General features: G+C 38.2%; 1 protein-coding gene across 6 annotated transcripts in view; it reads right to left on the minus strand.

The window, feature by feature from the left end:
* Nucleotides 1–1,728: 1,728 nt before the first annotated feature.
* Nucleotides 1,729–26,946, minus strand: part of LOC104605900 (uncharacterized) — a 42,570-nt gene continuing 17,352 nt past the window's right edge. For 4 of the 6 annotated variants that reach the window (XM_010270849.3, XM_010270848.3, XM_010270850.3 and 1 more), the window contains exons 7-11: nucleotides 5,663–11,710; nucleotides 4,106–4,255; nucleotides 3,657–3,758; nucleotides 3,430–3,572; nucleotides 1,729–2,325 (exon numbers count right to left, since the gene is read on the minus strand). In XM_010270849.3, the coding sequence (XP_010269151.1) occupies nucleotides 2,046–2,325; nucleotides 3,430–3,572; nucleotides 3,657–3,758; nucleotides 4,106–4,255; nucleotides 5,663–11,710 (6,723 nt within the window). In that variant the 3' untranslated portion in view covers nucleotides 1,729–2,045. Of the gene's footprint in view, nucleotides 2,326–3,429; nucleotides 3,573–3,656; nucleotides 3,759–4,105; nucleotides 4,256–4,372; nucleotides 4,548–5,662; nucleotides 11,711–26,946 lie in introns of all 6 variants that reach the window. The other 2 variants (XR_016078822.1, XR_016078821.1) reach the window with 2 other exon arrangements.

The raw sequence follows: 26,946 nt of genomic DNA on the forward strand, positions 1-26,946 counted from the left end.
TGTCCTCTACAAATCTGATGATGAGTCTAGATACCATTTACTAATTTCTTGTCAATTTGTTAAAGTTATTTGGGAATGGTTTACTTCTTGTTTGGGTGCAGGTGGATTCTCCCTTTAAATGTGCAAAGCTTATTCACTTCCATGCCTAATTGGCCAACCAAAAGGGCCAAGATCATGTGGAGATGTGCAAGGGCTACAATGTGTTGGATTGCTTGGAAGGAGAGAAACTCAAAGACATTCTCAAATAAGGAGAGAAGCATGAAAGTAATCTTGAAGACTATCCAAATAAGGGTGATACATTGGTTGAAAACTTTGGAATTGTTTATAATGTTCTTAATTGATGAGATGATAAGACATTGGAAGGAGATTGCAGGTCCAATTCCAATTAAGAAGACTTTAAGTTCTTGTTGGACACCTCCACCTCATTGGTTTACCAAACTGAACTTTGATAGCAACAACATGGACAATCCAAGGCCTCCGGAGTAGGGGGAGTGATAATAGACGAAAAAGGAAATTTGTTAGCTATGTATTATGGTCCAATTGGGGTGGATGATTCCCCGAGGGCTGAGATTCTAGGAGTTCTTGAAGGGATACAAAAGGTCAAGGAAATGCATGTTAAAAATTTGATCATAGAAGGTGATTCTAAAATTGTGGTGAATTGGCTAAAAGATGACAACTTTATGCTTTGGAAATACAGAAATGAAAAAAGGAAATTCAAGTGGCTCACTAAGGACATGGAAATTTAGTGTACATGGATAAAGAAAAGTGCAAATGCATTGGCAAATGGTCTAACTAGGCAGGGGTGAATAGAAACTCTATCTTTTGAGCTATTTTGTAATGGTTTCATGGTTTGGGTGTACATTGGATAGTAGGGAGTTAAGATTCTTTAGCTCATTCCCTTGTAATTCTGAATTTCTCAATTATTAATAAAATTCATTGTTATTGATAAAAAAAATGATATTCTTTTACCCTTCATTTTCTCTCAAATTTTCAAAAAGAACCAAAAGTATTATAAATCTAAATACGAATGAAGACAATACAGAATATCACTTTTCCCCCTCCAATCATTAGCAAGAATGTAGGTGAGGCTTTAATACAGATCTAAAGATTGCTTAATGAGCCCCACTCAGTTCAAGTTGAATTTTTTCTATACAAATTCCAACGTTGGATGTTTTAAGAAGTGTAGATATTGGCTATACAAATACAAAGCTAAAAAAGATTTGAAATGACAAATCCATATAGTACCAAGGAATGAGAAGCAGATGTATCTTCAAAAGAATAAGATTTAATAATTCAAAGGTTTTGGTCCTATATGAGCTAGAATGTTTAAAGAGCAGCTGCACCGATGTGAGAAAAATGGAGTCTGTTTATGCAGAGACTTCATGACCTGTTCCTCCAACAAATACCATAATATACAATGGATATGCATTGGTTTGCCAGGCTAAGTGTTGACCACTAATTTTTCAAATAAAATAGTGAAGGCCATCCTTATTATAATTCAAATAATAGAATGGGTGAACAGGCAACAAGGTTCATTTGTTAAAGGGAAAAATAGGATTTAAATGAACTTAACATTTCATTGATGGAGGGTATGTTTAAGTCAATTAATGAAAACTCAGGGTATGTTTAAGTCTTTTACCCTAATAATAAAAATAATAACAACAACAAACAACAATCTATTGAGACCCTGCTTGTCATCTTCCCTTTAAATGAAAAAAGATTTGGACATGGCTGAAAGAATTTGATTTACTATACATCAGAATGAATTACACACCCAGTTATGAACAAGTAAGCATGTTACAGGGATCTTAAAACTGATTTTGAAACCAACCATGAAAATTGGTTTTTTTTGGCGGCATTTATTATTTACATAATGAAATTATGAAAGATTGTAACTCTACCTTGACATCTAGAGGTGTGATGTCCTATTTACAGGCGCTCAGAAGCACATTGGTGTATCTCAGAAAAGCAGGGAACATGTGAATATCTCTAGCCAGAAAAAAAGGCAACTTCTGGGGCAAAAGCCAGGAAAAGTGTATACATTGCTAGTACTGGTGTTCCTCAAGACTAGCTGACGTGGAACGGATTAATGGCAATTTCTTCCTGGGAACTCTGTTCTTGAGGGTCATCAATAGTTTTTGTCTCTCTCCTTCCACTTCTGCAAACTGAAGGCTTAGTTGAGAGTAACGGCCATGCATTTCTTTCAATTCAGACTCCACAGATGTGTACCTCCCTTTCAGTTCCAGCATGTCTTTGATCAGCTCGTTTATATCTCTGAAGCTTTTAAATATGGCTTCCTCGTCCCTGTGTTGTTTCAGGAAGGAGCTGAACCACCCAAAATAGGAAATATGTTATCCTCTTTTTCCGTTGCAATGTAAAGGAGTTTCTGTTAGGACTGATAAATATTTAAAGATAAAAAAGAGGTTTAAAATTGGTACTAGTTTGTTGACAAGGACATAAAACTTCAGCTAACTGGATCCATTTAGAAATGGAAACACCAAAGCTCTCTCTTTAGTACCACATTTCTGCAGGCACATATTCAAAGTTCCTGTTGGACTGAAAATAAGGGTTTGTACCACTACTACCACTAGAACTCTCTCATTATACCTTTGCATCTTGAGTTGCCATCATCACATGCCACATCTGGTAAACCAAAGTGATTGCTAACACACCAGGTGGTACAATCATATAATGTGTATGTGTGTGCGTATATGTAACAAGGACCTTACAATTTGCTTTCAAATTGCATGGAAACTATTGGAATTTGCTTTCAATTTCAGATCAATTTTAGTTATTGTAAGTAAAAAATTTTGTTGGCATACATGTAATGGGAACCTTACAATATCAGAAGCCTGACAAAACATATACTAACATATGAAAGAAAAGGATAAGGATTTATTTTATTTTATTTTATTTTTTGCAAGGGCAACAAATACACTTTGAAGCACACATCTGAAACATTGGTCAGTCAAGGCAGGTCCCCTGTCTATGGGTCCTGTACCCAATATTCCAGATGTGTGCTGTAAGATGGATTGCAGGATTTGTATACTTTACAATTTCTTTTTCATATCCTTACCACTTCTCTACATGAAAATACCTAGGACACTTGCTGGAAAGAGAGGGAGGTAACTCGAAACCTCTTCAAATCTTTACATTCCAAATAATTAATTGCCATGGTCTAGAATCACATCTTTCAGAGAACACTTGTAGCATAATTTCACATAGTAAAACCATTGCAATGTTGATCCCTAATAACTACTTTTCTATTCCTACCAAATTAAGCATAACTAGCTAAGGTTTCCACTCACAAGAAAACATTGATAGTCTATTGAACAAGACAAGAAAAGAGAAACCATTAAGTATCAAAAGCTGTAAATTGTGAGCATGCCAAAAAAAGTTCAAGTTCTCTCCCCTGTAGAGATTACTTACCTCTGAAAATGGAGGTTTGATTTCTTCTTTGCCTGTAATGCTTCTGCAAGCTCAATTTCCAGTGCAAGTACTCTTTCTAATGCATTCCCACTGCCGGAAATTTCATTAAATAAAGGGAACATGCTCCCTAATTGTTCATTTGCCTGTGGAAAAACAAGGGGTGTGAATTGCAAGTTTCAATGAAGCACTTAAGCCAAGAAAGTGGTACGAGGCTGGGGAGCATATACTTCTTGTAGTTGCAGTAGTTCTCTTTGTAACCCCTGAAAATCTGGGTCAATATGATCATCTTTTGATAAAGGAGCTAAGTTCTCATTCCTCATCCTTTCCAGCTGCATGAAAACAACATGGCTTTAGACTGGATCTCCCTCTCAAATATGAAAAGAGAATTAATGTTTCTTCCTTATTCATAAATCATGCTTGTAATGGTGAAATCTCTGGCTGGCAAGTGTGAGAAATGGATTGTTGTCTGGGAGCAGTCACTTTGTGCCAAAATTTGCCAAAGATTAGGACCATATCCAGTATGCCCCTCCCAAGACCCCAGATAGCTGGGGCCAAAATTGGGTAATGGCCTTTCTCCTTACTCATAAATCATCCTACATTATATGAAGGAAACCTAGGAAGAAAATGATTTAAAGAGAATATCTCCATTGCATTAACAACACCAAAAAAAAATTACCTCTTTATGTAGGAGATCCATGGTAGACTTTAAACTTTTGGCTTTGAAATGATCGTTTAGAATAGCCAAACCCATTGCACTATTTTGAATCAGGTCCTCTTCATTTACAATTACTTTCCTTGAATGCCCAATCATACTTTTGGAGCCATCCTGTCAAGCAGTAACACATAAATATTTTGGGAGGTGAACTCATTTTATACACAGAAAGAATGATTCAATCATGTTTTAATAGATTCTCAAAATGGTAAATAATATAGAGAAGACTACCTTAATATTTAAATCTCCACTAACAATGGGGGAAACACAGAGAAATCATGCTGGCCTTTATCGAAAGCAGATATCACAAAATCCAGAAGATAATACGACTGGTGGCTAGAATTTCTGAACCTATGGATGGTGCAAACCAATAGGTATGAAGCAGTTCTACAACTATATCTAACAGCTGCAATTGCTAGAAACATGCACGTGTTAAATCACCTTGTATGAAAATTGTTCACTAATGACCAAATGCTTCTTTAATAAACAGTATATCAAATGATTCATTATATCAGGTATATCTATTAATACATAATCATCTTCTTCTTTCTTTTTTGATCAATAACAGTAGCTTTCCATTAATAATAAACAGAATTAATTACAAGGGAGGGGAGATAAACTTTCCATAATCATCTTCTTCTTTCCTTTCTCTCTTTTGTTTTTGATAGATCAGTAAGTGTTGGTTTCTCATAAAAGAGCAAAAGTTGACTAACAAAAAATTGGACAATAAGTGAACCTTTGGAAGATGGACATTTTTTGTAGGTGATACATTTTCTACATGTCTGAAGAAATGATGTTTTTCACTGAGTGGATCTCATACTTCATAGAATTTTCAGGACATGTGTATCTAGGAAATAATATATAAAGTAATTCCACCTTTATACTACCATAAGTTTGTTGTTCTACTTCAAGGTTTTAGATGATCCATTGTTTCCAAACTTTTAACTAATAACAACTAACATGAAAATAACATCCATTAGACCCTAAAGACTTTCATGTAGAATTCAGGGATTATCATCCCTACCCACCTAGGAGATCTCCCATATCATATATTAACCCAAATTGGTTGATCATTATCGTTACATATATTTATCCATCTTGCTCACAAATAAAAGTGTTGAAGCACACAGTTGAAGACAATGTCTGCAAACAAGATGCTTTCATCATATGATTGGACTGTGAGATCACCCAGGTTGGACCAAAAACAAAAGGTTTCTTGGTATCACAGTGGTGTTGTTTACCAGGGGTAACCAAGGCTACCCTTGTTGTACCTGTTCACTTTTCAATTAATTAATAAATTTTATGTTACTGATCAAATAAAAAAAAACAAACAAACAATGTGACAACCCATGAGGCTATAAACCAATTTTCCATGATTCGCAACAATGCTGCCTTAGATGTCCTTAAAGAGGAAGAAGTAAAAAATTTAAAAAAAAAGTAAATAAATACTTAAAAGAACCATCCAAGGCTAGCCAAGGCAATTCATCAACCAAAGAGCCATCATGAAAAATAAGTATTTACCTGAACAGTTGGCAATTTCATCTGCTCACTTGAATGATTACTTTCATCACTGGGAACCGTACATGAATCTTCTACTTGTTCACAAGGAAACAGGCTATTTTTGTCTGAGGATTTTGGGTGATGGCTCCTGGTTTTCTCATTTGCAGGAAACATGTCTATTGCATCCCTCTCATAGCTCAGAATACCTGCAACTGGTGGTTCTTGTTGAAACTTTTCTGTAACTTGCTCAGTGATCATGTGTCTTGGAGTACCTAAACCAAAATTTCCTTCTTGAGCATTTATACAAGAAACAGAATTCTCCATCTGTTCTTTCATTAATCTAAGCTCAACAGCAATTCTAGTTCTTTCCTCGTTACATTCTTGTAAAGAAGCTTCAACCTTTTCTTTTTCTTCTTTGCAACAGTCAAGGCTTATTAATGAGCATTCTAGTTCAGCCTTCATTTCGTCATAAGCCTTGACTTTTTCTCGCTTATCAGAGATTACTATCTTCAACTCAGTCTCCAATTCCAAGATCTTCAGTGACAGCTCCTCATTTCTCTTTATATGAAAGACTTCACTTTTCTTCCGAGTCTCCACCTCATCAAGAGCATCCTGCAATTTCAACAGCATCTCCTCCCCATGCTTTTTGGAAATATAAAGCTGGCTTTTCAGTTCTTGCAGCTTTGTCTCACATTGTTCTCTAATAAAAGCAATTCTCAAGGACTCTTGTGCAGCAATTGAAGATGCTTCAGTTTCTCTTTTTTCACGAGCTTGGAGAGACTCTGTGTCAACCTGATCTTTAAGCTCTTTCAAATGAATTGACAGGTTCTTGAACTCTTCTGCCCTCAAAATTTGTTCAGAGAGCTTATGTGCAAGCTCATTGCATTTGTTCCGTAGCATTGTCACTTCATTACCATATTCCTCAAGTAAGGATATCTGACCATGTTGCTCATCTAATTTGGCTCTAAGTGCAATAATTGCAATTTCGAGTTCATACCTTGAGGCAGTTAGATTATCAATCTCTTCTTCAGAATTCACCAGCATGCATTTCAACTGTTCAACCTCAATCTTATACCAATGGATATCTTCAATATCACTAATTTTTGCAATTGCTGCCTCAGTCTTACACTTCTCAAGTTCAATAAGCAAAGCTCTGTTTTCATCCTTAAGTGTCCTTTTCTCAAAAGCAGAGTCTTCCAACTCAGATTTCATTGAGTTGACAGTTGTCAGCAATCTTGCATTTTCTTCAACACATTGTGCTTCACTAGCAACATGTTTATTCAGAGCAGCAAGCACATCAAAGTGCTTCATAAAAAGCTCCTCATGGCAAGCATCCAAAGACAGAACTTGTTGAGCAAGCTCCTCCATCCTAGTTTGGAACTGATTTCTTGTGAAAATGGATTTGAGATCTGCAGCTAATAAACATTCATGCATCTCTGTCAAGTGGTTTTCCAAATCTATAACTTGGAGTTGAAGCGATGAAGCAAATTCCTCGCTGGTAAATAAACGATGGCAGACTCTTGATTTTTCTAGTTCCAGATCTGATACTAGTTGCTTGATTTGGATCAGCTCAGCTTTCTGCTCATTAAATGAGAACAGCTGGTCATGGTTCTCTTTCAACTGGGAGGTAAGATCCATAACTGTAGCCTCCAATTCAGCTCTGAGGCCTCTCTCAACATGCAATTTATCTTGTACACTTCTTAAACTTTCTTTTACAGTACTAAGCTCAACACCCAGCTTGACACAATCCTCGTTACTAGACTGTAAAGACATGATCAAAGTTTGGTTTTCCTGCTTCAGTTCAGTGATAATCAATTTAGTCCTTTCAAGTTCCTCATTTATGCTCTCCAAAACCAACGCCCTTTGAACAATGCTTCTGTAGTCAGCAGTAACCTGTTGCAGCTCCACTTCCATCATTGCAAATTTTGATAGGAGCTCATTATTCTGTTCCGCAAACTTTTCATCAGCTATTGAGCTAACCTTAAGTTTCTTGGAAATATCTTCTAGTGCTAGCTGAAGCTTTTCTAAATGAGCATCAGACAAACCTAGTTTAGTGACCATATCTTGTACATCAGCTTCAAACTTTTGTCTCATCATAAAAATTTCAGACTCTGCAGTGCTCTCAAAGACCAGGATCTTTCTTGCAAGATTCCTATTTTCACTAGCAACATGTTCCAGCTGAATTTCCAAATCTGCAAATTTTGATAAGAGTTCTCTGCTCTGCTCTGAATATTTTTCTTCCGCTCCTGAATTAATGTTTAGTTTATTAGCAATATGTTCTAGTTGAAGCTGCAGATTTTCAACATGGGCATTAAACATATCTAATTTTGATACCATGTCTTGTACATCAGATTCAAACTTCTGTTTTATTATCAGAATTTCTGAATCTTTGCAGCTTAACAACCCTCGAACAATGTCTCTCTCTTCCTCTGCATCCTTCTCTTGGTTGAGCTGAAAAATCTTTGTTACAAGATTCCTGTTTTCACTTTTAACACATTCCAGCTGAATTTCCAAATCTTCAATTTTTGATACGAGTCCTCTGTTCTGCTCTGCATATTTTTCTTCAGCCACTGAATTGACTTTGAGTTGTCTAGAAGTATCAAGTTCAAGCTGAAGCTCTTCTGCAAGGGCATTAGATAAATGTAGTTTTGATAACATATCTTGTACTTCAAACTCTAACTTCTTTCTCATAATCATAAGTTCAGAATCTTTGGCACTTAGTGACCTTTGAGCAATGTCTCTTCCTTCCTCAGCATCCTTCTTCTCTTGGCTTACCTGAAGAATTTTAGTTTCAAGGTTCCCGTTTTCAGTACTGACATGTTCTAACTGAATTTCCAAACTTTCAATTTTTGATACGAGTCCTCTGTTCTGCTCTGCATATTTTTCTTCAGCCTGAGAACTAATATTGAGTTTGTTAATGGTATCTTCAAGTTCAAGCTGAAGCTTGTCCACATGAGCATTGGACAAATGTAGTTTCATCACCATGTCTTGTACATCAGATCCAAACTTCTTTTTCATATTCAGAATTTCTGACTCTTTGCTGCCTAGTGACTCTCGAGTAATGTCTTTTTCTGCTTCTGCATCTTGCTTCTCTTGGCTAAGCTTAAGAATCTTTGTCACAAGATTCTTGTTTTCAGTAGTAACATGTTCCAGCTGAATTTCCAAATCAGCAATTTTTGATGAAAGGTCCCTGTTCTCTGCAGCATATTTTTCTTCAGATCCTGAACTAACCTCAAGTTTATTAGCAATATCTTTGAATTGAAGCTGAAGATTTTCAACATTGAGATTGGACAAATCTAATTTCGTCACCATGTCCTGGATATCTAATTCAAATTTCTGTTTCATGATCAGGATATCTGAATCTTTCTGGTTTAGTGACCTTTGAGCAATGTCTCTTTCTTCCTCTAGATCCTTCTTATCTTGGATGAGCTGAAGAATTGTTTCGTATGTTTTCTTTTGAAGCTCGTCCAAATGCAAGATAATATTGATGAAGTCATTGTTCTCCAACTCTTGTTGCAGTGATTTACCTTGAATAGTCTGTCCATTAAGCTGTTCATTGTAAGATAACATGGTTGACATCAAACTTCTCAACTTATCTTGCAGAAAATTGATGGTTATCTCCAGATTATCCCTCTCAGAGCCCAGTTTATCAAATTTGGACTTTATGGTTTTCAACTCTGCATGCACAGTGCTAACTTCATTCTGAAGATTATACTTTTCCACGGTTTCCTGTTTCAGTAAATTAGCAAGTTCTGTTTTTTCTGCAGAGCAAGTGATATATTTGTTCTTGTAGCTTCCGTATTCCACCATTAACTTTTCACATTCTGCAATCTTTTCAGAAAGAAGAAAGTTCTCATTGGAAATAGATTCCAGTTTTGCTTCAAGAATGTTATTTTGCAAGCCTAAGTCATCACACTTGGCAATGCAATTTAGCTTGCACTCATTCAGTGATTTCACATCATCCAATGCACTCTGCAGTCTAAGCATCAATAACTCCTTTGATTGAGTTGATTTGTCAAGCTGTTCTGCCAATGCATCCATTCTCTCTTTCATGAGTGTAATGCCACTACATGCTTCATGCAATGCTTCTTGCAGAACTTTTGAGTAGACATCCAAATGTATGTTTGCAACATGCATTTCGTAAAGTTCAAACTCAGCCTTCCGATAGAGCTCTTCTTGCAAGTGAAGTGACCTTCTCAAGTCCTTGAAAAGAATCTCTCCATCCAAGAGTTGTTTCTCTAGCTCTGCATTCTGGTTCTGGCACTGAAAAAGTTCAGCAGAATAAGATTCCTCACAACTAAGCTTGGTCAGAGGATGTTCAGTCTTTGGACAACTGAAGGAATCCAGAGCATCTGAGCTTCTCTGCACCTCTCCAACTATATTAGCATGTAATGAAAAACTCTTCTCGTCTTCCACAAGAACATTGTGAAATGGAGGCACTTGACCCAAAGCCAACTCTTTCTCAGCTTTCTGAGATATATGTACCATTCCTTGACTTCGTTGCACACCTGTTTTATACTGCTCCTGCAATAATGCATTGGCCCGCTGCCCAGTTTCCAGAAACTCCTCAAAACATGGTTGGGAAGATTCTGCAAAAGCTTGACTAATCAGGTTCTCATTAGTCTCAAACATGGATAACACTTGGTAAGAAAGAAGCTCAAGGTCCTTCTGCAATTGATCCACTGCAGTAGAATAACTCCAACGAGCTCTTTTCAGTGCTGTTTCTGAGGTGATAGCCCTTCTCTCAAGTTCCTTATTCAGGGATTCTAAGTTATGCCTGTCCTCAGCAGATCTTAAGAACTGTTCATTCATGTCTTGGTGCATCACTTCCATCTGAGCTTTGCAAGAAGAAATTGTATACAAGCAACTGGCATGCTCATTCCTGAGGCTCTGCAGCTCTCCCAGCATCTGCTTCTGACTCTCCTCAAGCTCCTGGACTAGAGCTTCATAGTAGCATTCCATCTGGTCCATTTTTGTTGTGAGGTTTTCTCTTTCAGCCTTGGATTCTTCCAACTCCCTAAGAAGATCAGAAATTTTGCCTTTCAACACAGGGATGGAATCAATGGTATCATGCTCCTCAGGAAACTCCATTGGCCTTCTTAGGCAACAAGGTATATCTTCAGAACGATACTGATCTAAACCAAAGCCATCCAACTTTTCCCCCGGAACAGATTGTTCATGTTTCTGTATGCTTATTGGTTCAATCTCCTTTACATCAGCTCTTTCACCTGGTACTATACCCAATACAGAAATTACCTCTGTTGTTCCTTGTCTAAGGTCCTGCAAGATGCATTGAAGTGCCTGAAAATCAGAGTGAAGGAACCTGAAGTCCCTCTCATGACATCTGAGGCATGCCTTGTTTTGGAGTTCCCTTACTTTATCCTCCATAATCAAAAGACCCTTCGACCATCTGACCTGTAGGTCCTGGTATAAGCTCTCCCAGTCTTTCTCAATCACTTCCTTCTTTGTAAGATGAGAATCTAATCCAGAATGTTTTAGTTGTTCAAAGTCATCTTTTAACTTCAAACACTCTAATTTCAGAATAGAAACTTCTTTAGCCAACTTTTCTCCTGAAGCAATCTCAGCAGCAAGTTGCTGGGAAAACTTTTGTGTTTCAGCACCAAATTCATCAGCATGACTTTGTAAAGAGGTTATTTCCTGCTTAAGCTCTAAGATAGAAGATTCAGCCACCTTTAGACTTCCTCTGAGTCTATTATTCTCTTCGTAATCATTTGCCAAGTCATTATCCATAGAATAGTCTGGATTCCAGCCATGAACCCAGTTACTGCTCCTCTGTGCCAAGTCTTGATTATCAGATTGGTCCCCTCTCTCAGGCTGAGGGCTTTGATCAAAGGGAGGTCCACATAAATCAGCAGATGTTGTACTCTTTATGTTATCCATTTCATGTGTGCTAGAGGTATCATGCTTTTCAGCATATAAATTTTCTGAAGTATAGGATGAGCCATCAATTCCAATGGCTGAGTCTGCATTCTCTTCATTCAATTCCATCTCCTCTCCAAGGGAAGGAAGCCCTCTGGATTCTGAGTTGAATCCAACTCTTGAGTTAACCTATTTTAAAAGAGAAAAGCAAGTATAAATAAAGCATCTTCACCATCTTTATTAATATGGCATGACAAATTTCCGGTAACCATATCAGAAAAGCAACATCAAAAACAATTCAGTAGCATGCCACTTCTTTAAATTACATCCAATTACTGAATTAAGCATGAAGCGCCTTATGCTAAAAAAATAAATTGAACTTTCCAAAACAAGCTATGGATCTCCAGAACTATGAAGGAAAAAGTTAGAAAGCCTCCTATCAATTGAATGCTAAATTCAGTTAACATCATCTCAAAGTACAGAAATAGCCAAACCAATAAAGCTCATAAGACATGATATTTTCCATGAGTGGAAATGGTTGTAGTCCTCTTCACCATATGATTCTATAACTATAATTACTTCTGGTTTTTACTTCAAAAATTGAATCCAAAGAAGCAATGGCTCATCTATAATGCTCTTGCAAAATATCTAATACCCATTGTAAGGGCATTAATAAAATGCATTCTCATCTGTGTATATCACCATATCTATAATTTCATCTCAAACCAATCAGTGTTTCTTAACTGAACCCCAGATTTTTGTAAGAGTAAGAATGCCATTTTAACAAAGTCTTATAATTATCTTGTTCTTTTTTATTTCTGAAACCCTAATAAAAGGTTCAACCATGTCAAGCCTACAAAGTAAATTTGAGAATATTAGGCTCACTGTCAAAGTTGGAGCTTTCCAAGTCTTCTACAATGTAGCACTTGCATTCATACCCTACTTAAATAAGTAAGCTAAACTCCTAGAAGCTATTGCTAGATACTTCATGGGAATGAGAGAGAACACACATGAGACTGGAGGAAAAGTTCCATTGCTATAGAAGCCATAGATCTTAAAAGCCTGCAATTTTTAGAAATTTCTGTATGCCCCACCTTATGTAAAGAAACTATTATAATGGATGGTCTGGATTAAATTCCTTTGAGGAACAGGAGGTGTTTCAATTCCTTTGAGTAACTCTGGCTTTGATTGGGCATTGCATCTCCAATTGGACTCTAGCGTCCTCAGAGTTTGAAAAGAGCTGATGTTCAGTACAGCATTGGTGGATTGTGTTTGTTCTGCAGATTTGTATTCAGTATTTTGCTTGTCTGTATTGGTGTTTTGTTGGTCTCTTGCTGTTTTCTAGTGTTGAGGTGCCTTCTTGCCACCTCCTACTTGTAACTTTTTTTTTCTTTTAATAATTTTTTTTATTTACTCTTCAAAAAATGATCCAGATAAAACCATGCCTAACAAATCCAGTGGCTAGAAACCAGCTGGAGCCTTCTCCAGATATTCCAGACTAAACCACTTAGGACTTTTCTAGAAGCTTTGAGCCCAGGGACATCTTAGAGACATTCTAGATTTCTATGGTACCGTCTTACCTATAAGATTGATTGTAACATGCATGTAACTGTGCAAGGAGGAGGAGCATAAACTTTTGGTCTGTAATGGCTAACTAACTTCTTTATGACATGAGATGATGGGAATGGAGAACAGATTTCTCAATTCATTACATTTAACATCATTGCACTTGAAGCGTGAAGTTGTTGATTTGGAAGGCCAAGGAGGCAAGTGTTTTTGACAGATGAATGGTATAGTATAGGAGAATAAAGTTGCAAGATGGAGGAGCATAAACATTTAGTGCATAATAGCTAGCTGACTTCATGATATGAAGGAATGGGAGAGGAGAACAGATTTCTCAATCCAAATCATTGTCCTTGAAGCATACAAGGTTCAAAGTGTCAATACACCCCGGCGCAAGGGGTGTATCAGTACTTTGAACCTTGTGCTCATTAATTTTTTTAGCTTTTTTATCAAAAATAGGTCAGGGGGTGTATCGGTACTTGGAAGCATAAAGTTGTTTATTTGGAAAGGCCAAGGAGGCAAGTGCTTTTGACAGCTGAATTGCATGGTATAGAAGACCATTATCACCTCATATGGAAAATCATTTTCACCATAGTAAATAACACCACTATTTTATGCGAAGGTCCATGCTTCCAAGTTAGATATTAAGGTCCAAGTTATATTTTACAAAATTAAAGAAAAGAAAAATGCAGTCTATCACAACTAAACTACAAATAGCACACCTTCTATCCACATTTTGAGATAGGAGTAGTGTCAACGAGTGTCTGACACTCTCATTCATCAAAAAAAAAAACGAGTGTCTGACACTCCAGAAATCTATAAGGAACGATGCCCCACATATTCAAAAAAATAAAATACCATAGATTAGATTGTAAGGGGTTTAGAATTAAAACAACAACAGGTGACCAAATTTAACATAAGAAGATAGAAGTGAATTTTCTGTTCACAAGATATTCTGGAAAGTACTAGGCACGGGAGTTCTGTCAAGACGTGTCTGACATGTCAGAAATCAGGGGTGATATCCCACATATGATAATAGATACTAGAGTTAGATTGTGAGAGGGTTTTGGGGTTGTTGGATTTAATTGTTTTATTTCTGCTGTCAGAATGCTGCCAGCCTAGGCTACTGTCAACATATTCTTTTCTCTTATTTAAGTTTTATTTTTAGGGTGTGCCACCAGGGACCTACTTGTAATTTCGTTATCTTTTATTTCTTACATCATATTATTATAAATTAGAAGCTGGGCACCGCCAGCCCAATCTTTTGAATATCAAACATCTTTCTCCCTCTTCTCTTCTCCTCTCTTCTCTCCTCTCTCTTATCTCTCTCTTCTTGTAAGAAAACATGTTATTAGATCACAACTCTGGGCAATGGGAGTCGTTTTTTCTTCTGAATCGTATCCATTCAACCTAGGCTTCTGATTTCTTGGACAGTGAGGACAAGAAACCCTAATCGGACTAATCAGAACTGTTGGTTCGAGTGGTTAAGTGTTGGTGGGCTTAATTTATCTTTGATGTTTAAGTTCTTTAGTCTGTTATGGGCCTTTAGTTATTGGGCCTAAACCTGTTTTATTTTACTTCTTTATGTCTAGGTGTCCCATCACTAATCAGGGGTATTCTAGCCTATTTCTGTAACTTCTTATTGTAAATATACATAATAGCTTCTAGGGCCGGCTGAGATAGTATTGCCGCCCATTCTCAAACTTCTTTTCTCTTCTCTTCTTCCTCCTCTTCTACTGTTGTACTTCAGCAAACATGGTATCAGAGCTCCATTCGGCCTGACTGATTGCAGCAAGTTTCTTTCTTCTTTCCTTCTTCTCTGTTCCTTTTTTCTTTTCTCTTATCTCTGCTACTGTGAAGAAGCCCTAGGACTGATCGTAGACAACAGAAAGGTCTGTGTCTAGGGTTTCTCTTGGCTGTAGGAACCAAGGGGAGTTTTTCCCAGAAGTTTATGCCCTACTAGTGGTTCTGCAGCAGTTAGTAGCCATTCAGCTACTAGTGGTTCCAAGTAGTTAGTAGCCATTCGCAGGGGGTGGTCACAGCCCAGATTCAACTTCCAGAAGTGGTGTTTTTTGACCTTTGAAACTGCTCTCAGCCCAGTTACAGAGGGTGTTTTCAGCCTAGTAACAGCCCCGGTAAATCTGAAATTTTGTTCCTCTTGTTGAGATTAGAGCTGTGGTTACTGTAAGAGGAAGAATATGTCTTCAATATCAGGAGAAGTGACTTCTAAGGATAATAGGACTGGTGGGAGGTCTTCAAACTTGGAAAACCCAAATCTGCATAGCTTGCAGATCACTAGTGTGTTGTTAGATGAATACAACTTCAGAGAATTGTCCGTTTCAGCCAAACTTTTCATTACTTCTCGGGAACTTATGGGTTATTTAGATGGACAGAAGAAAGAACCTAAAGAGGATGGTGCTGATTACTCAATCTAGCGTAAGGAAAATGCTACTGCTATGTCCTGGCTGCTTGCCTCAGTGACTCCAAGAGTGGCTAGGACTGTTCAACACTTCCCTACTACCTCTAAGATTTGGGAGAAGGTATCTAAAACCTATGGACAGCGAAAGAACAATGCAAGAATTTATAGGCTAACCCAAGATATTGTTGCATTGAGACAAGGGGATATGTTTGTTGCAACTTACTTTGCAACTTTAGAAGGACTATGGGAAGAACTTGACCACCACCTTGTACTTGATTTGGAAAATACAAGAGATAAGGAGAGGCATGATAAACAAATTGAAGAAGGCAGAGCTTTTAAGTTCTTGGTTGGCCTAGACCCGATGTATGAGAGCATAAGATCCCAAATCTTGGGAAGGGGTGAAATTCCAGACTTACATTATGTTTACTATCTTGTAAGGACTGAAGAGTTGACACCCAAGTACAGCCTGTTGAGCATTCAGCCTTGATTTCTTCAACCCAAAAAGGGGGCAAGCATTCAGACAAGAGGCATCTCAAGTGCTCTCATTGAGGAGGTGATAGACATTTGAAAGAGACTTGCTGGATTCTTTATTCATCTGAAACCAGCTGCATTAAGGAAAGACAAGAAGCCTCAGAAGAGTCAAATAGCAAGTGGGAATGTTGTCATAAGTAACAATGGTGAAAGCCCAAAGAACACACCTACAGTTGCACCTCCTCCTATGGGACAAACTACTAATTTCCGCACATCAGGGTCCTTTGATTTCACTGCTGATGAGGTAGAAATCCTTAGCCGAGCCATGGCTCGTCTAAGAAACAATTCCCTTTCCTCCACCTCTCTTGCCAGATCAGGTATTGTCTCTGCTCACAATGTGACTAGTCCTATAGTGTCCAATTCTTGGATTATTGACTCCGGTGCTACTGACCACATGACACACATGTCTTCTTTATTTTCTTCTTATCATTTGATGTTTGGCCAAGAAAAAATGAGAGTTGCTGATGGTTCCCTCTCCACCATCTCTGGGAAAGGGGAGGTTGACCTAAGCAAGGATCTCTCTCTTAAATCTGTTCTACATGTTCCCAATCTTGCTTCCAACCTCTTATATGTTTCTAAGCTTACAAAAAATTTAAATTATAGCATAACATTCTTTCCTACTCACTGTGTCTTTCAGGACAGATTGACGAAGAGAACGATTGGGAGTGGTCATGAGTCTGGACATCTCTATTATTTTGATGCAGACATCAGTTCAGCCTTACAATCATTTGTTGTTAGTGGTCAGGATAATGAGGAGTCAATAGCTAGGTTACATTTGTAGCATGCTAGACTAGGTCATTTACCTTTTCCTTCAATGCAAGGATTGTTTCCTGAGTTGTTCAAGTGTGTTTTGAGTCAGAGTTTGGTTTGCGAAGTGTGTCAGTTATCAAAACAATGTAGAACTCTTTATCCAACTTCTATTAGTGAAATTCAAGCTCCATTTGACTTAGTTCATTCTGACGTATGGGGCCTTCACCTCTTATCTCTATAGATGGCTTTCATGACTTTATCAGTTTTATTGATCACTATTCACGATGCACATGGATCTACTTGTTAAAAGGGCGTGATGAAGTACCACAGATAACCATGGCATTTTGTAAAATGATTAAAACTCAATTTTGCAAGAAAATTAAGCAATTCCGTTCAGATAATGTTGCTGAATATTTTGAAAGCTCCTTGAATCTATTCATGGAGGATGCAAGCATGTTGCATCAGTCATCTTGTGCTAGTACCCCTCAACAGAATGGGGTCGCTGAGCGCAAAAATAGATATTTATTGGAGACAACTCGAGCCTTACTATTTCAGCACAATGTTCCCAAGCACTATTGGTTTCAAGTAGTCCTTACAACATCATATCTAATAAATCGAATGTCATCTAGGGTGTTGGGCATGAGAACTCCTTTCTCTGTCCTTTGTCCTAACCTTCTAGATTTTCCTCTTCCTCCTAGAGTCTTTGGTTCTGTGTGTTTCGTTCATGTCAAGGATCCTAAGAAGACTAAGTTGGATCCTGGGGCTACAAAAGGGGTCTTTCTAGGGTACTCTCCCACACAAAAAGGTTATAAGTGCTATGATCCTGTTACCAAGAAAAAATGTCACCAAGGATGTGTTTTTCGAGTCTCAGTCCTATTTTCAGTTCTCCAAGAATCCTCTTTAAGGGGAGACTAGTAGGATGGAAGAGGATTCTTCTTCTCCCTCCTTCTTTGTGCCTCTTTCAGTCTCAGGTCTTCCATCTTTTCCTCCTAATCCTCCCAGTTTTGGCTGCCCAAGTGAATCTAGTGAGACTTACATTGAACCCGTTACTGCTCTTGACAACCTAGGTGAATCCAGTGGAACTCCCCCTAAACCCATTACTACTCTAGATGTTGAGGATGTGACTGATAACACTAGTAGGCAACAAAAAGATATGAGAATTCCCTACAGAAGAAGAAAAAAAGATCCTCCAACTTATGGCAACAACCAACCAGACTCGGACCAATCTGTCTCAATGGTTCTAGGTAATCCTATCACTCATACTTCTGATTTGGATCTTCCCATTGCTCTTCGTAAGCCTACCCATTCTTGTACTACCCAACACCCCATTGTTGAATACGTTTCTTATTCATATTTATCTCCTCGTTATTATTCTTTTGTGTCTGTTCTTTCTTCTGTTCATGTCCCTGCTAGGTACTCAAAGGCAATGTCTGACCCAAGATGGAGAGAGGCTATGAATGAGGAAATGAAAGCCTTATTGAAGGCCAGGACTTGGGAACTAGTGGATCTACCAAAAGGGAAGAGCACTGTGGGATGTAAGTGGGTGTTCATTGTGAAGCATAAGGAGGATGGGTCCATTGAAAGATTAAGGCCAGGCTAGTGGCAAAAGGGTTTACTCAAAAGGAAGGGATTGACTACAAGGAGACTTTTGCTCCAGTTGTAAAGCTTAACACAATCCGGTTCTACTGTCATTTGCTGCAAATTTCTCATTGGAACTACATCAGTTGGATGTGAAGAACGCTTTCCTGAATGGTGATCTACATGAGGAGGTATTCATGAACCCTCCACCTGGTTATGATTTTGATGGGAAGGTATGTAGGCTAAGGAAAGCATTACATGGACTTAAGCAATCCCCTCAAGCTTGGTTTGAAAGGCTCTGTGGGGCCATGAAGAAAGTGGGATACACTCAGAGTGGTGCAAAACATACCTTGTTCATAAGGAAACAAGATAGCAGGCTTACAACACTTATAGTCTATGTGGATGATATGGTGATTACAGGAGATTATCCAAAAGAGATAAAAAGATTGAAGTTCTTGGCATCTGAATTTGAGATCAAAGATTTAGGCCATCTGAGATACTTCCTTGGAATTGAAGTTGCAAGGTCACAAGAGGGCATTTATATATGTCAAAGGAAGTATGTCCTTGATCTTCTAGAGGAGACAGGTATGATGAGGAGTAGACCAGCAGATACTCCAATAGAGCAGAATCATTGTCTCCAGGAATTGGTTGGAGAGGACTACCCTGATAAAGAAAGATACCAAAAGCTAGTGGGAATTTTGATTTATCTATCTCTTACTCGACCTGATATAGCTTATGCAGTACATGTTGTCAACTAGTTCATGCACTCTCCAAAGATTCCTCGTATGAAAGCAGTGGAAAAGATTCTCAGGTATTTAAAGACATGTCTGGGAAAAGGAATTTTGTTCAAAAAGCACAATAAAATTGAAATTGAGGCATTTACTGATGCAGATTGGGCTAGATCAATTGGAGATAGGAAGTCTACTTCTGGATATTGTACATTTGTTGGGGAGGAATTTGGTTACTTGGCGAAGTAAAAAGCAAAATGTGGCTGCAAGATCTAGTGCAAAAGCTGAATATCAGGCTATGGCACATGGTATTGTAGAACTGTTGTGGTTTAGGACTCTCCTTGGTGAGCTCGGGGTGAAGATTGATGGTCCTCTCAAGATGTATTGTGATAACAAGGCTGCCATCAACATTGCAAATAACCCAGTAAAACATGAAAGGACTAAGCATATTGAGATTGATCGACACTTTGTAAGAGAGAGAATTGTCTCGGGGGAACTTTGCATTCCTTATATTCCCTCTGAGATGCAGGTTGCTAATGTTTTGACAAAAGGACCATCTTCAATGAAGTTCCTAGGCTTACTTGGCAAGCTAAACATGACTGACATCCATGCTTTAACTTGAGGGGGAGTGTTGGTGGGCTTAGTTTATCTTTTATGTTTAAGTTCTTTAGTCGGTTATGGGCCTTTAGTTATTGGGCCTAAACCTGTTTTATTTTACTTCATTATGTCTAGGTGTCCCATCACTAATCAGGGGCATTCTAGTCTATTTCTGTAACTTCTTATTGTAAATATATATAATAGCTTCTAGGGCCTGCTGAGATAGTATTGCCGCCCATTCTCAAACTTCTCTTCTCTTCTCTTCTTCCTCTTCTACTGCTGTACTTCAGCAAATAAGAACTACTTCTTGTCGCTTCTTCTGGGTTCTTCCTTGGTCGTAGCACCAAGGTAACCCTAGCAGGAGGAGGCCGATGCTATGAAGCTTCCTTTTTTTCTCTTTTGGCTGATGTTGTGAAGGCTTAGTCGTGGTTTTGCACCTTCGTACAGGTGCTGTACAAGGGTGTGTTATCCCCTTTGTCATAGGTATGTTCTGTGATTGATTGGTGTGTGAAGTGTATAGTCCAATGGTGACTATTTTTTAGTGTTTCTGGACTGTTTAGTTGCTGCCAGTTGACCTCAGCAGTCGGTACTTTATTTCAGAAGTAGTTTGTGGGGTTTGTGCTCTGAATGTGACTGAGAGGTGGTACTTGTATAAGGACTAGTCTTGTACACCTGCAGCCTTGTTTTTGACTTGTAGACCTACCTTTGCCATTGGCGAATGATGATTCTACCTCATCTGGGGTTATATCAACCCGTAGTACAGCTGGTATGGGGACTGAAAGTATGATATTTCCTATGCCAATTACTCCTTTAAACAGCCTGAACTACCTAGAGTGGACTAAAGGTGCAAAACTTTATGTAACAGCAAAGGAAAAAGCTGGTTACATAAATGGAAGAGTGAAAGAACCCAAGAGTGGGACTGCTGAACATGATCAGTGGGACTAAGAAAACAGTATGGTGATGTCATGGCTTCTTGCAGCCATGGAATCTGATGTGAAGAAGAACTTTATGTGGGCAAACGCTATGAATGAGATAATGGGAACAGACCAAAACCACCTATTCTAAGCAAAGGCATTATGCCAAGATTTACCAGTTACAAGCTGAGTCCTCAACTTGTAAACAGGGGAACCATAGCTTGTCAACCTATTATTAAGATCTTACCTCAATATGGAAGGAATTGGACTACTATCAGGCTATAGAATGGAAACATGATGATGATGCTAGAGCATATAAGAAGCTGGTTTCTCAACAGTGGGTTTTTGCCTTCTTGTTGGGACTAAACCCCGTATATGAACCCCTTAGAATTCAGATTTTAGGAAGTAAAGAGTTGTCTTCAGTCCAAGAGGTGTATGCCCTTGTTCAGTCCAAGGAAAGTAGGCAGAGTATGATGGTTACAACTAAGGGGGAGCAACAGGTAGCATTAGCTACAATGGGTGGTAATAATATGGGAAAGAAAAGTGACTCCAGGAAAGTTGATGATAAGGATAAGTTGTTCTGTACCAACTACAAACGTTTAAGACATACACAAGACACATGTTGGGAGCTCCATGGGAGGCCAAAGTGGGTTGTAAAGAACCAAGAACAGGATAAGGTACAGGGTTAGAAGAAGCCTAATACAACACACAATGCAGCAAATGTGGCAACCCAATAAACTCAGTCTGCTGGAGTGTCAACTCAAACTACTTGGGAGCACTTCATTGGTTTTGACCCCAAGGAAGATATCACGAACTCCTTCCATAGTCATTTGGAATCATATGGTAGGCCCTTGCACCAGATGGACAGTTCAACTTCTAGTAACCCTTTTACTTCATTTGCGTCTACATCAGGTAATGCAGCCTCTGCCTTCCATGTCTCCTCTGCCACTGATTCCCCTTAGATCATTGACTCAGGGGCTTCTAATCACATGACCGGTAAGCCAAACCAATTCTAGTCTTATAACCTCTTGTCAAGAAGGGATAAGGTGAGACTTGCAGATGGACCATTCTCCTCCATTGCAGGCCAAGGATCAATATCTCTTCCTCATGGACTTAACCTGAATAATGTTTTGCATGTCCCTCAGCTTCCCATCAATCTTCTTTCTATTAGTAGCATCACAAACTCATTAAACTGCAGTGTAACCTTTTTTTCTTGATTCATGTGTTTTTCAGGATCTAACTTCTAGGAGGACGATTGGTAGAGGAAGCTTAGTGGATGGTCTTTACACTCTCAACAACAAGGTTGGTTTCTCGGTATCATCCTCAGAGTCACATAGTCAGTCAAATAAGAGTCAATTTTTTTGTGGCATAATCGGTTAGGACATGTGTCTTTTGAAATAGTGAAGTCTTTGTTTCTTTATTTATTTAAGTCCTATTCAATGTCAGATTTCCAATGTCAAATGTGTCAGTTGAGCAAGCAATGTAGAACAGTACTTTATTCAAGTAATAAAAGATCAAGTTGTCATTTCCATATTGATTGTGTATTCTAATGTGTGGGGGCCTACTACCATAACTTCGGAGGGAGGGTATAAGTACTTTATCACATTGATTGATGATTTCTCCTGCTATACATGGGTATTTCCCATGCATAGCAGAGACGAAGTCCCAAAGATCGTGAGAGATTTCCAAAGGATGATGTTTACATAGTTTCATGTTGAAATTCAAATTTTTCAATCAGACAATGCAAAGGAATATTTCCATGGTGAGCTCAATGAGTTCTTTGCTTCACATGGATCCATTCATAGGAGCTTGTGTGCAAGAACACCACAACAAAACAGTGTTGCAAAAAGAAAGAACAGACACCTCCTTGAGGTAGCCCGAGGGATGATGTTACATATGAATCTTCCCAAACGATTTTGGGTTGATGTTGTACTTATTGCTGCTTATGTCATAAACCACATGCCCTCCAAAGTGCTAAACTATAAGGTCCCTCATCAGTTGTTGTTCCCTTCGTCTCCTTTATTTTCCATTCCCATGAGGGTTTTTGGTTGCCGTGCTTTTTGTCCATGATTTATCTTTGTCCCGTGGTAAGTTGGATCCTCGATTTATTCCTTGTATCTTTCTAGGGTATCCCTCCTCGCAAAAGGGTTACTAGTGCTTTGATCCTGTTGGTCATAAGTTCTTTGTATCCATGGATGTCTCATTTTTTGAATCTGAACTGTTCTTCTCTGCTTCTCCTCAAGGGGAGGGTAATGTGGAAGAGGAGAAGCAAGTCCAGGTTTGTCAAGTCTCTCTTCCTTCTATTCTAGATCCTACTCCTTTTCGTGTCTCCCAACGTAAACGTCATAGAGATCAACAATGTGACAAATGTGGAGCCACCAAACACTAAGCAACCAACACCGTCAAATTCCCAGGAGGTAAGTCCAACACCTTCTATTTCACCTGTTGATACCCTGGCTCCCATTTCGGTTGTGGATGACCTTGGCATTCCTATTGCTCATAGAAAGGGAGTTAGGTCATGCATTACCAAACACCCCATTACCCAGTATGTTTCTTATGATCACATTTCTCCCTCTTACTAGGCCTTCCTATCTGCAGTTGATAGCATCCCCATACCCAGAAATGTGGCAGAGGCTTTAAAATATCCTGAATGGACAGATTCTATGAAGGAGGAGATTAATGCCCTCCATAAGAATCAAACATGAGAGTTGGTGGATCTTCCAAAAGGGAAAGACCCTTTGGGGTGTAAGTGGGTGTTTAACAAGGCAAATGGGACAGTTGAAAGATACAAAGCAAGGTTGGTAGCTAAAGAGTACACCCAAGTCTATGGTGTTGACTATGATGAGACATTTGCTCCAATAGCTAAGATGGTTCTTCTATCATTGGCTACAAACCTTAACTGGAAATTGCATCAACTGGATATAAAGAATGCCTTTTTAAATGGTGATCTGGAGGTGTACATGGTTCAACCCCCATGTTTCTGTGCCAAAGGAAGTGAAAATAAGGTGTGCAAGCTAGGAAAGTCCCTCTATGGTTTAAAACAATCTCCTAGAGCATGGTTCAATAAATTTCATATGGCAATTCAGCAAGTAGGGTTCAAACAATGTCAGTCTGATCACACTCTTTTTTTTTATCAATCAGTCTGATCACACTCTCTTTGTGAAGAGATGTCGGGAACAAGTGGTTGTGTTGATAGTGTATGTGGATGATCTCATCATTATAGGAAACTGAAGCACAGAAATACAAAAGTTGATGGAATTCCTAGCCTCTCAATTTGAAATGAAAGATCTAAGTCCCCTAAAGTACTTTCTTGGAATTGAAGTTGCCCGCTCGAAAAGGGGCATCTTCATTTCTCAAAAGAAGTATGTCCTAGATCTGTTATAGGATACAAGCAAGTTACGTGCAAAACCAGTAGATGCCCCTATGGATGTTGATCATAAACTGGGAGATTGTAATGGTGAACCACTGAAAGATGTGAAACAGTTTCAAAGGTTAGTAGGAAGGTTGCTTTATTTGTCCATGACATGTCCAAACATTGCTTACTCAGTTGGGGTCTTGAGCCAATTCATGCATTCCCTTAAGAGACAACACATGGAGGCAGTAGAGATGATCCTTAAGTATTTGAAGAAGTATCCAAGAGCAGGGTTGCTATTCAAGAAACATAATCATCTGAAAGTGGAAGTCTATACAGATGCTGATTGGGCAGGTGTTGTGAATGATAGAAAGTCCACAAGTGGGTACTATATATTTGTAGGAGGAAATCTAGTGACATGGAGAAGTAATAAATAAAGTGTAGTTGCAAGGTCAAGTGCTGAAGCAAAGTATAGGGTTATGGCACATGGGGTGGCTGAAGAACCTTTTAGGGGAACTTGGGGTTACTGCCCACAATCCTATGTCCCTCTACTGTGACAATAAGGCAGTCATTAACATTGCTAGCGATCCTGTCCTACATGATTGGAATAGGACCAAGCACATTGAAGTGGACAAGCATTTCATAAGAGAAAATTTGGAAAAGGGAGAACGAGAAATTTGTACTCCTTATGTCAAATCCAAGGAGCAACTTGTTGATATTCTCACAAGCACAATGAGTTGTGTGACAAATTGGGCATGATAGATATATTCAGCCCAACTTGAGGGAGAGTGTTGTTGGATTTAATTGTTTTATTTCTGCTGTTAGAATGCTGTCAGACTAGGCTGCTGTCAGCATTTTCTTTTCTCTTATTTAAGTTTTATTTTTAGGGTGTGCAACCAGGGACCAACTTGTAATTTCATTATATTTTATTTGTTACATCATATTATTATAAATTAGAAGCTGGGCACCGCCAGCCCAATCTTTTGAATCTCAAACATCTTTCTCCCTCTTCTCTTCTCCTCTCTTCTCTCCTTTCTCTTCTCTCTCTCTTCTTGTAAGAAAACAGTGGTTAATAATGTTAACTTTCTACTCATTGGATATTCTGAAAACTACTTGAAACATCATATGATTTTGAAAGGAACACTAAAAGCTCTGAACTTCGCTGCTGGATTGAAGTACAAAAGCATAGGTTACAAAAGGCCAACAAAGGGGAAAACTAGGACTAATAATTAAAGATTTCTGTCTAGACAAATGGAATATGAAAACTAGAGAATGTTGATCCAAAATAACAACACTCCTTTTCTATCAACAAAAAATAAGTGATGATTTTCAACGGAATAATGCAACTAGCTGGTTCTGTATACATGCACATGCATTAAGATTTTATACACTAATATTGATTTTCTCGTTTTTACCAAAAAGTATTGGTTTTCTCATTGCCTTCAAACAACTAAATGAATATTTAAGGAGCAGAGAACAGAAGCATTCTCCTTTATCAGAAACTCCTATTTCCATCACCATAAGCACATTCTCTAATTACAATTGACAAAATACACTCTTCCAATTGGCTTCCAGCCAACCAAGATATTCTATTCATACACCTCATCAAGAAGACTAAACCTTGACAACATGCTCAATCATTTAGATCAAGATAGTAAGGGTCTAGTTATTAGGGATGATCATTCTTGGCCCGGCCCAGCCCAGCCCGCAATACATACATATATATATATATATATATATATATATATATATATATATATATATATATATATATATATATATGTGTATATATATATATATATGTTTATTATTTTATATTAAATAGAAAAAGTTAAATTTAACGTTAACATATAAATAAATATTTATGGATTGAAATGTGCCAACACATGTGTCAACACCTGAGTCAATTCAAGTATGAAAATTGTCCTCCTAAGCAAAGCCTTATATAGGTGAAGCAGTGAAGCCAAAACCTTCATTCTCATTCCCTAAGCAATGTGGGACTTGGGAAAACATTCAATGGTTGCATTAACTATTTAGTGTTGTTCCAAATCCCACATTGCTCAAGGATGGGAATGAAAGCCTTGCCTTCATCTATAAAAGGATAGGTAACCCAAGCCAAATCAAGTCTAACAATTAAATGAGGCTCATGCCTTGTTTTTTGTGGCATAGGCCTAAAGCCTAGCCAAGCCCAATTTAACTTTGGCTTGTGTAATTTTTTGTATGTATTACATTTACATATTATTTAATTTAAAAATTTTAAATAAATTAAGTTGTATTATTTGATGTCATGGGCCCAAAGTCATTACTTGTTAGGCCCAGAAAGCCCATACGTCTGGCTCGGCCCATGATAACCCCTACTAGTTATTCTAGACCACAATCCTTTTTAAAATTTTGCATCCTCATAGAAATCAAATAAGGATGAAAAAGTCTACAGTACATGCAAACATACAATGCCATTGATTAACATAAAATATAAATTTGAACTACTCCCCAAGAGGATGTTTCAAAGAAGTTACTGGTTAAGAGAATTCCAACCTATCCCAACTACTACTAGAGAAAGGATATGGTTTATCTTGCAATGGAGAACTTTTGAAGGGATCATGTTAGTTTTTGTTTTCTTTCATCAATAAAAGATTTAACTTTTGACAAACTTTTTTTTATCAGCAACACAGAAAAGATTCATTAATTTAAAAAGTCATGTACAACAAGAAGTTGTGGGCGGACAAGCAGTCCATAGTGTCCCACTAAATACACCATTGCCACAAACGACCCTAGTGCCAATCCCTTTAATTACAACACAGCACAAAGGGTAACCCAACATAAAGCTCTGCTAATTAAAACGTAGCCCAAAACATAGATTGTCTTTGAACTCCTTGTTTAGCTAGTCCATCAGCCATGCTAGTAGCTGATCTTCTAATCCACCTTATTTGAATCACCATGTCTTTAGAAGCATGTTTGAAGCGCCTGAGCTCATTCCTTAGTTGCCAACTAAT

Source organism: Nelumbo nucifera, chromosome 1 (genome assembly GCF_055504915.1).
Source record: "Nelumbo nucifera cultivar China Antique chromosome 1, China Antique-T2T, whole genome shotgun sequence".
Lineage (NCBI taxonomy): Eukaryota > Viridiplantae > Streptophyta > Magnoliopsida > Proteales > Nelumbonaceae > Nelumbo > Nelumbo nucifera.